The following is an 18,406-nucleotide window of genomic DNA, read 5'->3' as shown; positions in this document are numbered from 1 at the left end:
TTGTCCGCACAATACCAGGGTGGACTTCATGTGCATAGCGTATACGCTGTGCACATGAAGCCCATTCTGGTAGTGTGCGGACAAGGCAAAGACTTTGTCGCCGTTGATAGTATACCATCAACGGCGTCAGAGCTTCAGGTATGATCACTTTCTCCTCCCGCAGCACAAACTTGTCAACCACCGACAGTTCGTCCTGAACATGGTAAAATGGAACAAGCGTATTGGCCAGCGACTTCTTTGAGGGCCATCCTCGTGGACGAAACGCACAGCGTCCTGCAGGGTAGCATCTGCTGCGGTTGCTTCTTGCAGCCGTTCCTTGGCTACACATGATGTAACATTGGAGACTATATTCTCTTTCTCTTGACCTGTAAAATCTTCCGCTGACAACCGTGACAACGTATCAGCCACGCAATAGACCCTTCCCGGAATTCAGTGAGATCTGGTGACTCAAATCGCAGTTTCTTTTAGTATACTAATGGCGGCAATGAACCTGTGGTCTGCAGTATTTAGCAGGGCAACGTCACTTAAAGGTCAACGGTAAGATAATGTGAACTTCACTACAATTATTTTTCAATCTCTTTTAGTGTCGATGGCGAAACAAATGCAGCCAGTCGGAACGAAACGCCAACCCATATAGACGCCTTGATAGAGTTGTATAGACGCTTTACACACGCGCCAAATTACAGCCGCCATTGCTGACCTTCTCTTGTCTTACCGAGATGCCGAGCAACTGAAACGGTAGTTGACGATCCTCTACAAAGGCCGATGCTTTAGAAAAGGACACAATTGAATCTAATATGGCAATAACCTGGCCTGCTATGGTAATGATGAAGTAAAATAAACGAAATAAGAGGAAACAAAAACTGAAGGTCAGTTATGGCGGCGTCCATGCAGAGCTGCTGCAAAGCGTCTATACATCAAGTGGCTTTGAAGCCGAGTAAGTGCTACTAACAGATTGACTGGGACCGAGTTAGAAATGAACGCTTACGCAGCTCTTGTGTCCAATTTCTGCTTCACGCCGCGCTAACATCTAGAATGTATAGGCTTCGAATCATCTGCTTAGGACAGTGTTGTGCCCGTTACCGAAAAAAAGTAACGAAATAGCGTTACTCGTTGGTTTGGTAAAAAGTAACGCGTTATCGAGCTACGTTACTCTTTTACAAACGTAACGATATACCGTTACCGTTACTTTTCAAAAATAACGAACGTTACTCTTACGTTACTTTTTTGTTCGAGTAGTTTGGCAGAGATGTATGATAAGCCTCCTTAACAAGCTTGGATAAAGATAAAAATTTACAGAGTGGTTTTATAGTGTTTTGATGCGCGAAGCAGATTAGTTTTCGGCATGCAGAATAGGCTTTGAGACTGCAGATTACCTTATTCTGTCTCCTTTAGTTGATACATTTCATTCAGATCTGCTAGCCATGGCGACGGACTTTCGTTATTCATGCCCATCTCACGCGCAGAATGAGTCGGAGATGTTAGTCAGTCGGCTTTTATAAACTACAGCATGCGAACGAGGAATGCTGGAACACAACCAGCCAACCAACACCCCTCATGTGTACGCCGGTTTTAGTAACAGTCCGGTTCTTACTACTACCAGAGACTGATTTACTTCACTATCTGGAAAAGGACACCGGTTACCAGCACACTGGCTATAATCACTCGGTGCCTCTTACCAGCAGTAGCTCTTAATTTTTCTGTGAAAAAAAAAGGTTTCGTGTTTGTAAGTTTTCTTTTCAGGTTTAAAACTTTTTTTTCTATTTTTTTATCATGACCTTAGGGAATTAAAGATTAATCAAGCGAAAGATTCTTCTGTGTACAAAAGTGGGTCAGGAACTTTCAGGCAGCGAGGGGGAGAGCAAGGGTAAAAATATTCCACAAAGGGTGTTTCTTTTTTTTTTTTTTTTTGAAACTAGAGAAATGAGCAAATCGCTTTGCCACTAGTTGTCCACTGTTGTAAACGGATGTCTCTCCACGGCTTCCCCCCCCCCCCCCCCCCCCCCCGCTGTCCACTTCTGCTGTACAAAGCAGGGGGGGGGGAAGAGGAGGGAGGGGAGGAGGCTGTAACGCAGTCGTTCTTCAAGCCTTGTGGGTGCTGACACTATAAAAAAAAAAAAAGGAGGACGAACGGAATTAGCTGGTAACCGAAGGTTTTTTTCGCCTTCAAGAAGTGAGTTTTTTTTTTGTTTTTTCTAACTTTACAGTGACGGATGCTGGTTCCGTGCAGCGATAAGCTGGTGCATGATTTTGAGGCAAGCTCGTACAGGATTTCACCGGTTTTGGTTAAAAGTAACGAGTAACGAGTAACGAAATTTGGTAGCCGATACCGTAAAAAGTAACGGAAATACTTTACTCGTCAGTCATTCAGAATACTAACGAGTACGTTACTGCGTTAGCAAAAAATGTAACGCGTTACCAGTAACGTCGTTACTAGTAACGCGTTACCTCCAACACTGGCTTAGGAGCATCTTCAACTTCTTCCTTCATCAGTAAACGGAAGGCCGCCATTAGTATAGCACATATGCCGTTTTCAGATGATGATGATATTAATCAAAGTGGCCAGACTGAATTCCAGAAAGGGTCTATTGTCCGCGCCCCGCTAGCTGGTACTCAATGTCGAAGTTGTAATACAGCAACCGTGCAAACCATCTTGATATTTGCAATGGCCGCGGTGTCCCGATTCCTTGGATGCCAGCAAAGTCGCCAGTGCTTGGTGATCTGTTCTCAATATAAAACGACGTCCCCACAGGTAAATGTGTCAGTGCTCACACTTAAAAACACAAGCCAACGCCTTTCTCCCCCCCACAGAGCACCTTTTCTCAGCAGAAGACCGAGTCCGTGAAGCAAAAGCCACGGTGTGGAGCTCCCTGCCATACTGTTGCTGTAGCACAGCGCCCAGCCCCTTGTTTGACGCATCACTCGTCACCACGATAGGTAGATCAGGCTGGCACATTCGTATCACTGGTCCAGATGACGGAACAGCTTTCACTTGATCAAATCTGTGCTGTCATCTGGGCCAATGATGCGGATGTTCTAGCCTGATCTATCTGTCGTGGTGACGAGTGATGCGTCAAACAAGGGGCTGGGCGCTGTGCTACAGCCACCATCCTCGTCATCAATATATAATTGTAAGTGATTGGTGGAAAGGGGGAGTTTCAAGGTGCTGAGTGCGTTTACTGAGTCAGGAAAGGTGACATTAACGAGACAATTTCCTTAAATATGAGGCGAAACTGTGAATGTGAGGTGCGCCTTCGGGGTTTGGGTTAAAACTCCCACGAGCCGAATCTTCAGTTTTTACCGTCCACTCCGTCTTGGCCGCTGCAGCGAGTGCAAAGATTGTTTGCGTTCTGAACGTCGCCCTAACGTCAACGTCACTTGCGTTGCCCTTTCAGTTACGAAGAGTCGCAAATTTCAACTCTAATGTACCGAAATTATATACTTGAACAGATTCTTACTATATAGAAATTGTGATTGGATATTTATTAAGCTGATTCCCTCCGATAGGGGAATATCTCTGGCCAGTGGTTGATCACAAGAGCTGTCAATCATCGCACCCAAGGTCAGTGAAACGATTTCGGCCAATGACGCGTGCCGTTATTTTCGCTTTATTCTTACCAATTAATATAAAACATCTCTACAAAAAACGGCTTTAACCGCGCGGCTTTATTTATATAGATCAGATTCGAGCGACGCGGCGCTGCGCGGAAGTGGCGTACGTAGGAACGCCAGCACGGTTGCTATGGGTTGCACAGTGGAGAGAATGGCGTTGGGGAAAAGTCTTTTCGGTTTACGGACACAACCCATTTCCGCTTTAGATCGGAGTCATGTGGAAAGCGATGAAGCTTAGACATTGCAGCCGCATTCGCCGGATTCCGTGCAAACTAGATAGGTCCTCGGACAGAAGTCGATGCTTTCTGCCGTTATTCGTGCACCCTAACCGAGCGATGGTGTCCCGATGACCGGGGGACTATCGCCATCCAAGCCCGTGGCTTTAATCGACCTTTTCCGAGAAGCGTTCTGCGCACGCGCAAGCGCCCGATGCCAAGCGGCGGAAGTCGTAACGAAAAATCGAGGAAATTCGGAAGGAGGCTGTATATCAGCGAGTAGAACACATAACTGCAGTATATATAATTGTGTTACACAAAAAAAGAACGTCGACGGAAAAGAAAACACGACGTTTGGGTGGACGCCACGGATGCCCCTCTTTAAAGTCGCGTTGGGCAGGCGCCGCTGCTCAGAGAGCGAAGAAACTGGTAGCGTAGCTCCCTATATCGATTGGTAGCGCAGGCAGGTCACTTCCTCGATTTTTAGTTCGTGCAGCCACCGCCTGGTGCCGTCGGTATGTGGAAAAGGTCCATTAGGTTTGAGAGTTTAAAGCAGAAAAAAAAGCGCGAACGAAGTTCGGGCAGCACATACACCCAACACCGGCGAAGCTTCTCACCCGGGACTTTCACTCTTTCGAACGCACCAGCAAGGGGCGAAAGTGCCGATAGCCCTTCCCGTCTTTTCTCTCGCTCTCAAAATAGCGCTACTCACGATAAAATAGTCTAGGGTTATACGTCAAAGTTTTGTCGTATTATGTTGCCAGGTCAGCTTCATGCGAACATAGTGAAGGTTACATTTGTGAAAAATTTATTGTGCGGTTTCACTTCATCTGATGTCACATTTGACCCGGTAAATTAAAAAAAAAAGTAAGCAAATATGGCGACGGAGACTCAGTAATAGAGAAAGGGGATCAAGTTCCCCTACCTGGTTGTTCTTACACATTTAAACTGTTGTACACTATGCTAATAGTTCAAATCGTTCGACTTGGGTTGAGGCCGGAGTGCTTCGGTGGCGGGTGTTTCAAGATGAAAACACCGCTTTGACGGCGGCGAGTGACCCATTGCGTCAAGGTGTACGAACTAGCGCATATACCGTGAGCATGAATAAACAAAACAATCGCCGCAAGGTGTCACTCGACGTGGCATCTTGCGACCGTCTATGGTCAAATAAGAATGTCTTGAAGTGGGAAGCACATTACAAGTCTTGCTGCGCTAAAAAAAAAAAAAAAATTTATAAATAATTTTCGTCGTCCACAATGTGCGCACGATCCTCAAAAACGCTTCCTAGAATCCTCGCGCTCTACGGGAAACTTGGCTGCTAACGTTGTCAGTGCTCCAGGGTTTAGATGGCTGCTTGGCCAAAGCCGTAGATCATTTTTCCTGCCGAGTTGACGGTGATCAAGACCATCGTGATAATGAGCAATTTCAGCATGAGGCCCAGGATGAACTGCGAACGAGAGAAAGACGCGACGACAAAGGATTACGGGCAATCTATTCTGGCGTAGCCTCCTATATACTGAAAAAAACATGGCAGATCGCCGCGAGAAGCGGCCGCCAAAAATGGAAAAGGTGGAGCGGCAACGGACGAGAGTAGAGCTACGTGACTAGCGCCCCACTCCGGCGAGACGCCGAAGTACAGTTCTCTCGAGCGAACAAGTGTCTTTCGGGTCCTCGCCGCTGCAAAAGCTGCGCGCTGACGTCCAGGTTCACCGAGAAATGGCTCTTTGATGTCTGTGCTACAAGATCCTCGCGCTATAAGTCTGCGACCGGGCACACTATGGCTCGGTCGTCGAACTGCCAGGCTTTGTGAGTATAGAGGAGGCTATGGTTCTAACCGTTCACACAAGTCAGCTCGCGGGAGCAACAGCGCTTGCTTGCGATCAAGACAAAATTGCAGCTAACAACCGCGTTTCTTTGTTTTAGTGCTCGCATCGAGGGCCAGCGTGGTTTTCGTCATAATTTGACTGCTACAGTCACTGCCAACTTTAGAAAAGGCGGGCGTGGCTTATGAGGATCACGTTTTTGTACTTCGTGACTCATCCCGAAGCGAGACTGATCAGGACTGATGCGCCCAGGACTCACTATGCCCTGCTTTTCTTGGGCTGTCAGTGAACCTAAGTTAAAGTGAGAAAGTGTCGTCAGCAGTGGCGGACCCCTCTTTTGAATTCTGCACGTATAAAATTTAGGGGCGGGGGGGGGGGGGGGGGGGGTATTTTTTTAAACATGTGATACGCTGACCCTCTCCAGAGAAGATACCTGCATCCGCCCAGCTGGCCGTCAGTATTCCAGACGGGGAACTAGCGTTGTAATATAAAGTGGCAGGTGAAAACTATAGCTGCTGTATACACTAAACAAGCAGAGAAACGACTGAATTGTCTAACCGTGCCATTGCGCAGTGATGTCACATTAGGGGCACATCTATGTGACCCCTGCTGTCTGAGATATCGAGGTCTCACTTTAGTCGGACAACGAAACAACCCTCGTCACTATACTGTGTGTCTTCGCCGTTACTTTTGTTCTTGTCTTTGGTTTTAAAACAACGTCTATAGTTTGTATTGCACTTTTTCGGGAACGAAAATGTGAGTTTATTTTGCAAATATACATCGGTGAAAAGCGTGTCGTCGTAAATATCATGGTAGAAAGGTATGTAATGTCAGGATTAAACTGGAGGCTATCATTTATTCTTTCCTTCTTTTCTTGTCCGCGCCAGGAGTGCGAGCGGAACACGAAGCATTCCTTGGCCCAGTCGGATACTGCACAGACTTCATCTCTCAATTTTCGATCATTGCTCAGTCAACTCACTGTTCTTCTGATAAAAGTATATCAGCTCTGGCTGTGGAAGGATTGGTACCAAACTCGTTCATATTTAGGCATTTTTCTGCGATTTTTTGCCATATCTCAGAATTTAGTTTTGAAACTGAAACTTTTTGAACAGTTTTGAACAGTTGAACAGTGAACACATTTTAATAGAAACATTTGAGCTCGGCTATTGTAAGTCTTTGTTTTAAATACGCCCGGAAATTTTCTAAATATCGAAAATGTAATAATTGTGCAATGTTTGAGCGACAATAAAAAAAAATACATATACACTCTATTTTCTCTAAACTTCCCTCGATGAACTTTTGAAAAGTGGTAATTAAAATCCGCGAAAATATGTTGTATTATATTGTTTTAAATTAGAAAAACGAAAGTAGCCAGGTTTATGTTGCAGTTAATTACCGTTGGAGGGCTTATGTCTCAACCACTAGTGGTACTCGAGCACCGCATCCACAGTGGCTGTACTTGGTCCCATCGTCTCCCAGACACCACGGATCATTATACTAAAAATCTAAAGAGATGTTGTTCTATTTTTTTATTAAAGATGTGGTTGATATTGGCTAAGAAAGCTGAACTTTACGGTACGTTCAGCTTTGAGGCCGTTGTACTTGGTAGATTGCGCTGCACTGTGCTACTTTTTCATTACAGTACTTTATTGCCAGCAGTATACTGACCAAATTGCTCGATTCATTACTCTAGCCATTACTATACTCTGTTTCTAATTACGTTGAACTGTAGCGGAGGTTACGATCACTCTCTCGGCCAATTCAGCGTATCAAGTGACAAGGCATCACTGCACCCCCCTCCAAGGTCACGTGACGCTAACACGTCACTCATCACTCATCTGGCACTACTTTACAGAGCAACGGCGCCGCTTTACAGGAGCTGATATCTCCAAAAAGTCAACAGTTGCACGCGCAAGCGAAAAAAAAAAAAAAGCACGCCAAGAAAGCAAAGAGGACAACGAAAGTAAAAACCCTCGTTATCAAAGCCAAAACCCCGCATCACTTCACATCACTAACACCTGCGACAGCTGCTAAACACACACTACTTCACTTCAGGAAGTCTCATTCAAGGACCTGGGTCAACACGAAATACTGATCACTTAGGCGAAACGATTAGTCGAGGTAGGCGAGACAGGCGGGAGCGGAGACTTCGGCGCCCATGAAAGAATGGTGAAGCTTTTGTTTGTTATGGTATGAATCCAAACGGAAGTACCCGTCTTGTAAATATTTTGTAGAGAATAATAACTTATGAGTTATTGTTTAAACGTAAAAATATGCCGCTGAAGATGAAATTGCAACATATCACAAAGGTTTAATAACCAAGATATAAGCTGTTAATCAATCTCTTAGCCAATGAGAAGAGTTGCTGACACGTCACTCCGTGACGTATTGCAGCCACTCCGTGACGCATAACAGTCACTCCTTGACGTATAATACCAATTTTGTGGCGCGCGATTTAAAACGCACGAAATAGCTGCAAACTAAAATCAGTCTCGCTGTATTTTTTTTTTGTGTGTGTGTGTGGAAAATTTATTTGTTTTTTACATGTTTGTCCCAATTAGGCTGTTTAAAAAAAACACTTTTTTTTCTTTGCAGTTACCCTTTCACATCTCCTGTTCGTGTGCTTCGTTAAGCTACGAGTCATACAAATCAATCCAAGGTCGTGTTAGTGTCGTGTGACCTTCGAGAAGGGCGCTTCGACGCGGTGTCACTTGATACGCCGAGCTGGCTGAGATAGCGGTCGTAACGACTACTACAGTCTATCGCAATTAGAAACGCAGTATAGTAATGTCTAGAGATATTAATCGAACCATCTTGTCCTTCGACTACCCGCAATAAAGCACCACCCCGGGAATGTAGCGCAGTGCAGTGCAATTAACCAAACAAAGCACCCTAAGTACCGAAGGCGCCGCCAAATTCTGTTTCCAAAAAAAAAAAAAAAATATTAACCACATTGCCCCCCCCTCCCCCCTCCAAAAAAAAAAAAAAAACATTTTAGGTTTTCTTTTTTGTGTGTTTTATGGTGTCTGGCGGATATAATGCAACCAAGTACAGTCACTGTGGATGCGGTGCTTGAATAACACTGGTGAACGAGACATAAACCCCTCTAAAGTTGAGGCTTGGGCGAGTTGGTATGACGTACTTCAGAAGGTAAAAACGGCGCAAAAAACGATTGACCGCATGAAGGCAGACACAGACAGAGCGCTGTTTCTTTGCCTGCCCTCACGCGGTACGTCGTTATTTTATTTTTTTTTTTTTTGCGCTGTTTTTATCGTCTGAAGTATAAACCCTACACCGGTAATTGACTGACACAGAAACCTATGAAAACGTCTATTTTTTTTTTAGCCAATTTAGTACAAGTTTTTACGGATATTGAATTACCCGTTTCGAAAACTTTATCCAGAAAAGTTTAGAAAAATATCGAGGATTTTTTGTTTAAACTGTTGCACAAATATTTCACAATTTTGACTTTTTAAATATTTAGAAAATTCCCAGGCGCAGTGCAAAAAGCATTTAGAATAATTGAGGGATAACATTTTTGTTCAAAGCTAAAAAAAAAAAACATGAAGTTCTCTGCACAAAAAGTTTCAGCCTAAAAACTTTATTTTAATATGTGTTAAAAAATCGCAGAAAAATGTTTAAATAAAGAAGAGTTGCCCAAGAAGTCAAGTTTTTCATTTTATTTTATTTGGAATATAAATTTATATAAAATATATCTAACTAGTTCAAATAGACCAGGCGTCGTGCTTTATACATAAACATGTTTACGTTCCAGAAATTTCCATTATGTACTCCTGTGGCCCTCGAAGTTGCGTTTACGCGCAATTGGGAAATTGGTTCTTCCACCTCCTCTCGGACGCGATATTTTTTTTCACAAAAACAATGAAGATTTCTTTTTTAAGTAGTAAGGTTTATTTTATTGTATGGACAGGTTTTGCTACTTTATATAAAATGGAAGTGAGGACAAAAAAAAAATAGGCATGACACCCCTATGACCGTCTTTCTCTGAACACGCCCTACAAGAGCAATTTGGATTCTTATTGAAAGCGCATACGCTTTCAGTAAAGTTTGAAAAAAAAAGAGAGATATTAGTATACACTACGCATGGGCCCTTGAAGCATGGAAGTCGCGCCAGTATCTTGGCGCGGTTATTTTTGTTGGTACTCTGCTTACACTTTAACTTGCCTTGATTTGAAGGAACGAGATTATCACTTTCCGTTTATTATCACAATATTGTCGCGAATGGCGATTGACGAGGCGACGAAAACTGAAATAAACGTTTAATGGGGCGAACTTGTGCCCAAAACAGAAAGGAAACAGAAGGAAACTCTATTGAGTGCCGCGGGCGTCAATAGCGGCGTAACAGCAGGATCGATCGCTGGGGCGAGACTGACTCCGGCTCGCCACGCGGAGCACCGTTTGTACCCGCGTGTTTCTCTGGAACATTCATCCTAGAACATTCGGCGCGTAGAACATTCAGAACTCGATCAGACGAGGATGTTCTCGAACTTACGAGAGCGCCAGGTTGAAAGAATAAATAAAAGGGCAGTCCTCTAACTAGAATCAAACCTATAGAGTCTATTGTCTATTCACATGACGTCAGACCACCTTTTAATGTCGAGTCACTACACACAAGCATGGCCGCCGAAGGCCATAGCGGTTTGCCGATAGGCGAGTTTGCTTTGCCTTCTTTTATTTTTCACCAAGCTCACGAATAAAAGTTCCGCTTTATCGCTCGGCGGCCATGTTTGTGGGTGATGACTCAGCAAGTGAATAGACCCTATACCATCCGCGCGACAGTCAAGCACGATAACCATTCGGCCATGCACGCGCTCGCTTAGCGACGCGCGTGGCAATATATCGACTACAATAAATCGTGATTCGTGAAAAAAATGACGAGGCCATTTTCAGTAAACGTAACGTACTCACCAGCTTCAGGAAGGACACTCTGGCCACCTCATGCAAGATGACTAGCGGCACAGACGCAGGCATGATGAGATTGCTGAAGGCTCCAACGATGACAGGAATTGCATAGTACGTTGGGTACATGTTCTTAAACGTCGCCTGCCGTTGGAAAAAAAAAGCGTTTAAGCCGGGAACACATTTGCGAAAAAAAGCCGAATTTTGTGCGAAAACCGCACACGAAAGTCGCACGGCAGCTAGGCTCCTTTTCCCTTGCTCCTCCCCTTTTCCGAAAATCGGGACGGGACGGAACGAAAAGAAACGATCGGCTCGCAACATGGCGGCTCACGCAGCTTCGGAAGCAGCGCAGGCACATCGTATGCCATCCCTGCGTTCTCATCTCAACCTTCGTGGAAAACCCCTTCTGTCTCTATCAAAGGGTGGTGGTACAAAGGCTCGCGTGGCATTCAATGAGGTTTTAATAGCTGAAGTGTTTAAGAAGCGCGAAATATGGAACGCCAGTTCGCCAGACTACCGCACAGCCTCCTGAAGTCGGAGCACGAAAACCGCAGTGCATTGCGATTTCCGCGCCGCGCATTCCACCTCATGTGGCTCGTCTTCCGAAAATCGCAAGCAAGGATTTTCGCAGCCTCCGATTTCTCTCCGATTTTCGGTTCGTTTTTTCGCAAATATGTTCCCGGCTTTAGGAGCGTTCTTTTTTTTTTTTATGGCAAATTTGACAAGTGTCTTGAGTATTGTTACTGAAAGTGACTGAATGTCAGGGGGAGGGGGGGGGGGGGAGCTCTTGTTTGCCATACGTATACAAAACAAATAAATTAGTCGTTTGTTGTTTAGACAATGGGAGTTTAGTCTGTCAGAGAGGGTGACGTTATTTCCCACTGTAGATGAGAAATGTACTACTTTGCCAGTGCAGTGCGACTGCTAGCCTTGGGTATTGAACTTGCATCACGCAGTAGTGATACACGACCGCACGCCGGTACGATGCTCATCCAGATCGAAACGGGCAGGGGTGGGATTGTACCTAGGATTCCGGGGGTTCTGCAGCGCGAGCTTTCACTCCACGTGCTCCGAGCTGGTCTGCGTTAGCACACTTGGCCGCCGATCCCCCTCGTCGTACTTATAGCGCTAGCACGCCGCTGTTGTGTACCCCAGTTAGAAGGCGACGAAGCAGACCCGGAGCTCGGCCCTTCTCCTCGTGGTGGGCTTCGGCCTAGTTAATGGCAGACTCTATCCCTCACTTTACCTCATGTGCACATAGCTGGGTAAACCCATCTATCACAAAACAGACGCCTTTCGTGTGACTGTGTACGCCGTGCAGACCGCGGGATTGTTCGCTATTAATTTGAAGTTGTTTGAATCCATTGGGCGTACGCATCGCAGCCTGTAACCTGGTTTTAGGTGTGGACTGCGTGGCTGCAAGGTGGCGAAGGTACAACTATGCTGCCGTATTTGGTGAACGCGTGCATAACATCAAACCTTCTTCCTGATTGAGCGCAGCACTTACAATGTTGGAGACGATGGGCATCATCCCTTGAACGAGTTTTCTCTTGTCGGTTATCTCCGCCAGAAGGGACGCCATGGTGGCGAGTATCATCTGCACCCCGAGCGGGGATGTCCGCACCCAGAACGTCCTGTCGAAATGGTTGAAGATTTCCCCCAGAAGATCGCACGTCTAGACAAAGATACACATTTTATTATGCGCTTTTGCACATTACGAGGATTTCCAGAAATTTTTATACACCTTTAGATTGGATTTTCTGACCCCTCTCTGCAAGAGGCGTTTGATCGTATCCCATTCCCCTCGAAATGCTGCATATTGTTCACAAATTATGAAATATCTGATCAACCGGAATGTTAACACTGACGTTTCAAGAGAACGGCTACAAATATATAGCTGCTTCATTAAATGACAATATTGAGTTGTTACAATGAAGGGGCGCAAAAAGATACACATCCAGACGACTTTTAAGTGGGCAATGACTTGAAACATTTAAGTGGAAGTAAAACCTCGAAACAAATATTAATTTATACACCTAATTTTGCTTCCCCTTGCGAATAATTCTATATAAGGTTGAAATGTAAACCGTGTTAATACATATTCTCTTTATTGTTTTCTAGATTACCACTTTTCCGGAGGAAGTAGTAATTCCTTTAAAGGGGATGCCCGCCTCTTTCAGTGTATCCTTTTTTCTATGAACAGGAACAAAACAAAAGAAACTGATATTGCATTAGGAATCGCTTCCAATGGTATTCTGAAATAGGTCACAAGTCAGTTCAGTCGCAGAAACATAACCTAGATCCAGCATTAGCGTGCCTCAATGGTATAGCAGAAATTAGTTCCTGTTACCTGGACGAGCTTCGAAGCAACTTGTACCGAGCCGAAGAGAAAGACGATTCCCCATGGAATTTCGCTCCAGGTTTTGTGTGAGCCGGAGAGTCGGCCCTCGTTGTGGCACCTCAGTGATGTGACCAGCAGCGCCACTGAAGGCAGCATTCCTAGAAGGGCGACCCTAATTAGGGTTCAGAGTGATATGCGAATTAGGTGCGTGGTATCCTATATACGTAAGGTCTACTTCACTTACGTGCGCTGTAGCTAAAAGTATACGTGATGCTAAAAAAAAAAAAATTAAAGGGCGACGCAGTATTTTTTTAACTTTCTGTAAATGCAGTTTTAAATGAATACTTGACATTCATAACCTATGAAACACGGGGTAGTCTTTAGTTCTACGCAATACCGGTCGCAAAAAAATAATTTAAAAAATACCAGGAACGTTCGCCCCGTCAACTCGCATCCAGAAGGAGCGTCCACGTGATCTGGAGCCAATCATGTGCCGACAATGTTTATCATAGTCACGCACTGGGGTTGGCAAAGCACAGGGAACGCGCCGAGTTCCACATAATGTTAAGGTTCGGCTATTTCCGTCATCGCAGCGATTGGTCGCGAGTCGTTACCCGAAGGCATGTCGATGCATTGATTCTCATGAGCCCACATCGATTGCTCACGCAGTTCTGGTGTCCACAGTATGAGTCACGTTTAAATAACGTCACCGTGGGGATAGCGAAGTATGAGGATGATATCATATGGGGATCGAATTATTGACAACGCACACGATGCGATCCCCGCAACTTTATCATCAAGTTTTGCGAAGGAGAGACGGAACGAAAACGTCCGCTTTTATCCGTGAAATAAAGCAGTGACAAAGCAGCTTCGTGGTCAGTGGGGTTGCGCGCGAGTATCCTTGTGTCCCCCTAGTTCCAATACGCTCGAGTAAACTGAGGAACATTCGTACACAATATCGTTGCATGGCCCCTTTTATGGGATACTCAACCGAAATTTGGATTTCGCAAAGTAAGACTGCAGAAGTGTTGAACGGGACGCTACGAACTCCAAAACATCACTCGTACATCGATATCTCAAACGGATGGCCGTACCTTTGGTAAAGAAGGGCGCGATCAAGCGAGTTCTTTGACGTAACTGTCCTCCGGGAGAATTTGAGAATGAGGAGAAGCGGCCTCGCTTCTCTCCTCCTCGCTTCGGTTCATCAGCTTGACGAGACGTAGCGCGGAGGAGAGAGAATGGGAATCGTGACGCGCCTTGGTCTCGTCGGCCCGCCGGCCGGGTTCAATCGCGCACTTCCTTTCCACAAAATACGGCGATCCGTTAGATATATCGCCGTATGAGTGATATTTTTTGGTTTTGCAGCTTCTCGCCTATCCGCCCGGCCTTGTTTAGTGAGCTCGAAATATCGGTTCAGTATCCTTTTAAAGAGGACGCTTCCAAGGCTTCAACTCCAATAATGGAGGACTTCCTGGGGCTTTCGCTTCGATGCAATAAAGCGCGAGACACATGTACGACGAAACCTTCCGATCCGACGTGCGGACTGCCGGAATGACCTTGGGGGGAGAGGGTTTTCGTAGCATCGGAGAGCGTTGAAAACCCTCACCTCCGACCGTCGTATTGCGCGGTCGGACGTCGGATCGGACGGTTTCGTCGTATATGTGTTTCGCGCTTAAGCCTCTAACGCATGTTCGTCTGTTGTGTTTAACGTTTTATAGCGGTCATGCATCAAGAGTAAGTCGCAACAAATGACGTTACACGAGCCGGCATGCCATCTTGTCGTATGCCGCGATCCTGGCGGTTGGCCGTAGAAGTTCCGGCAATAAGTACAAGCGAACACGAGTGTCGCTGTCGTCGTGACATTTCAACTCATGACTGTTGAAGCTTCTGCGCACTGTCAAGCTGGAGTGTGGCCTGCAGCAGAGCGGCTATCTGCCGTATTCATCTTTCCCGCTGTGCCATCGCTAGGATCGCGGCAGGCGGCAACATGGCACTTTTACAACGTCATCGGTCGGTAATCGAGGGACCATATTTGAGAACACGGTGAGCACACCAGGCTGCAGGACGGATTTCAGAAATCATAGAGGCCGGGGATTTCCCCAGGAATTGAAATTGGGAGGGAGGGGGGGGTCTAAATTTTTAGGGAGTGGTTAGGGGGAGGGGGGCATTTAGAATAGAGGAGTCATTGCAAATTAAGGGCGTGCCTTCAGAAAAAAAAAGGGGGAGGGGGGTTATACACCTCCCCCGAAGGGGTTTGTAGGATAATCACTGATAGAAGCAACATACGAAACATGGGAAGGGGGCTCTGCGCGAAACTTACCTGGCTTCCAGCCCAAGCAGTACCACGGGCACCAACAGTATGCAGAAGATGAAAGTGCACGCAATGCAGGTAAATATAGGCAATCTGAGAAAAAAAAAAAGAAAAATGAAACGAATATCTTTACGATCTTCGAATGTGGTTCTGAAGGCTCTTGCGGAGTAAGGTAAGGGTCCATTCAGACGGCAGCGTTTGAGTACACCTTGTGGCGGCTTTCGTCACGATAAGACTTCGAGCTACCATGCCAACCCAGCATGGCGTCGCTCGCTTGCTGGGGTGACAGATATGAAGAAATTGCTTTGTGCAAGGATAACTGGACGTCGTCACAGAGCGTGTGAAATTCAGAATACCTAGCGGTGAAAATTCACTTGTGCACTATTGTGCGCAGATTTCGGCAACATCATGAAGGCCTGTTTGCAGGCGATGCGGCAGGGTCGGCGCTCGCACCAAGCTCCTCATAATAACGGTCACTGTTCGTGGCTCACTGTCATAAAGAATAGTGCTGTTTGTTCTCTCCAGTAAAGCCCGACTAGTTTTTTTTTTAAATGTAAGTTCTGAGTTAGGATTATGACAGCGGTTGTTGCCAAAGAGTTACAACAGTGCATGCTTACTTATCGATCCAAACATTACTAATTCTCAAAATTTAAGTACAGGCATTTAGCCTGTACTTAAATTAAGCAGCCCCCCCCCCCCCCCTCCCCCCCCCCCGATTCCTAAAAACAATTTTTTTTTTAATTGCAGTTACGCATTACAGAACGCTCATCCTTTGCCCAAACGTAGCCCTGACGCTCCGAACCAGACGACAAAGTTTCAGAACTAACTGTTATCTTCATAAAAAGTTATAAACGAATTTCTGAAATTTTTAACTAGAAAATGGCCGCCGATCGACCTTCTGTAATACATGGAGCTGAATGGCACCGGTTATCGAAGACGGGTAAAAACGAGCCCCGTTTTCAAACTGAAAAGTTTAGAAAATCAGTATCAACTTTTGATTGAGATAACGGTTAGTTTTGAAACTTCGGTTGAGACCGTTAGGTCTACATTTGGGTGGAGAATAAGCGTTCGATAATGCGTAGCCTAATTTTGCGGTGAAAAAAAATATTTTGTAATTTTTTGGGGGGGGGGGAGGGAGGGGGATCTTGTAGATAATTTCAAATTTGCCGGATTTAATTTCAGCTGAAAATCATCTGCGTGCGCACAGTCCCCAAAAATATGAAAGACCCATTCGACGAGACAGTTTTACGTCGGTGTTCTGGATTGGCTCTGCTTGACCGAGAAAATAAATGATTTTCTGAACTATTCTTTCTTATGGCATACTTATCACCGCCCAAAAAACTGCTTGCGCAAATGGGGCTTTCATTTTGTGAAAGACGGTACCTTGCAACCCATACACGTGCATTCTAAAATTTCCCCTGCGTCTTCCCTGTGCAACTCCATGAGGACCAATCACTGCTGCCAACGGAGGGAACTCGGCGAATGACGAAGCAGGAAACACGTTTCTTTTCACACACAAATAAGATTAAATCTGCCATATTGCTCTGAGCATGGCATTTCACGTGGCACGTTATGCTCTCTGTCCCACCCCAATTTTTTTTTTTTAATACTCTTCTGGTTTTGTCATTTGCCGAGCTTTTCGTCAGACGGGATGACTGACTCTTCGAGCGCTAGCTCTTTGAAAACGTAAACGGATAGAACGAACAGCGCTAGTTTTTATGACAGTGAGTCACGAACAGCGACAGTTATTATGAGGAGCTTTGTGCGATTACCTGGCAGCGCTACTTCCAAAATTTCGTGTTTTTTTTTTTTTTTTTGTTCTTTTTTTAACTCACGTTGAGTGTCCAAGGTCCTCGAGTTTGAGGAGAGCAGTGTTTATGGTGGTCGACTGTTCTTCGCTCGTTGTTTCCGGCTCACTGCGGAGAAACTTACACTAATTAGTGTTTCAATGAAAGTAGCGATAGAAATATAATATTTTCGCGAGTCTGAGTGGCTAAATGGATAGTTTTTGCGGAGGAGTATACGTTCCGCCGTAAGCAAACATTAAGCTTAAACTTTTGGCACGTCCATTGAGTTTATTAACCGGGGAAAGCGTTGAGACAGAATATAGATTCCTTAGAGATGTGAAGTTGCACGTTGAGAAACTGTAGGTTGGCTTCGTCAATTTGTATGCAAGATACGTTACATCAAGGTTATGATGGCGTGTTTGTGAACGTCAAACTTTTCGATGAGCAAATATTTAAACACAGCTTTGCACGATGATAACCCGATGCATAACTGTTGAGATTGAAAAATACTGAATAGGACCTCTAATCTCCTTCTTCGCTTGGGCTGAACTCTAGCATTAATATCGAGCAAATACCTGCTCCTATTTTATTACTCTAATGATACATAGCTCTCGGTTCGATGACATCTAGCTCTTGTTAATCTCTATGATATCGACTGTTGAGTCTTATCCACTGGAATTCAGTTCCACTTACCAATCTGCGTGAATTTCATTGTTCTATATTCATAATTAGGGCTTAAAGATTTAACTTGAAGGCATTCTTATTTTTTGTTCCCCATAAACATCATGTGGCTGTAGTGCGATGAAACATGGAAGGGAACGTGGAACAGAAGACGTATAGGGAGCCCTCTTGCCGTCTTATTACGCGATATCTTATTCTGATTCAAAAGAAATTTTCGGGACACGGCAAAGAAAACGGGTATTCTTTCGGCGAGAAAACTCTTATCTTTCGGTTTTCTTTACGACTCTTTTCAACGGAATGATGAATAATTTAATGTAGATAAAGATAATGGCACCGCGTTACGATTTCAGTGTGAGACGCTTGTTTAATCAGGAACGGGGGATTCGACGAGAGCGCCTCTTACTGGGGAAGTACTTGCGACCGACTGATGTAGGCACAGATGAGGACCATGGCCAGCAAAGATCCAGGTAATGTGAAAATCCACCAGGAGGTCGCCGAGATGACGCCTTCCGGAGACTGGTGTCTAACCGAAGACAAACAAAAGCCTCTTTCAGCCCGGGGTACCGGTTCACAAGGATCATATTCAGTAAGTAACGTTCCCCTCAAAGGGTTACAAAAATGTCTTCGATCAGCACGGTAGTACTCGATTCTAGAAGAGAAACACACGAGGACACAATATTTAACTCAAATTATTATCTCACTATAGACGCTTTTTT

At 45.1% G+C, this 18,406-nt stretch overlaps 1 protein-coding gene across 1 annotated transcript; it reads right to left on the bottom strand.

Annotated features, from left to right (window-relative positions):
- Positions 1-5,169: 5,169 nt before the first annotated feature.
- LOC121045542 lies at positions 5,170-18,167 on the bottom strand. The gene is made up of 7 exons (XM_040498447.2): positions 18,094-18,167; positions 17,058-17,138; positions 15,232-15,315; positions 12,921-13,083; positions 12,078-12,245; positions 10,580-10,714; positions 5,170-5,274 (listed from the first exon to the last, which is right to left on the bottom strand). The coding sequence occupies exons 1-7, from the start codon at positions 18,138-18,140 to the stop codon at positions 5,170-5,172; spliced, it is 783 nt and encodes a 260-aa protein (XP_040354381.2). The 5' UTR covers positions 18,141-18,167.
- Positions 18,168-18,406: the final 239 nt, after the last annotated feature.

This window comes from Ixodes scapularis, unplaced genomic scaffold (genome assembly GCF_016920785.2).
Source record: "Ixodes scapularis isolate PalLabHiFi unplaced genomic scaffold, ASM1692078v2 PGA_scaffold1__304_contigs__length_218370807, whole genome shotgun sequence".
Taxonomy (NCBI): Eukaryota; Metazoa; Arthropoda; class Arachnida; order Ixodida; family Ixodidae; genus Ixodes; species Ixodes scapularis.
The sequence above is the reverse complement of the archived record's forward strand: the minus strand, read 5'-3'. Positions and strand labels throughout refer to the sequence as shown.

Excerpts from the sequence above, each read along its gene's own strand:
- LOC121045542 (XM_040498447.2), bottom strand. The coding sequence starts at position 18,140 with ATGGTCCTCATCTGTGCCTACATCAGTCGGTCGCAAGTACTTCCCCA. Across the intron at positions 15,316-17,057 it reads GAGGACCTTGGACACTCAAC|ATTGCCTATATTTACCTGCA; the intron begins GTGAGTTAAAAA and ends TTTTTTTCTCAG. Across the intron at positions 13,084-15,231 it reads CTGCTTGGGCTGGAAGCCAG|GGTCGCCCTTCTAGGAATGC; the intron begins GTAAGTTTCGCG and ends AACCCTAATTAG.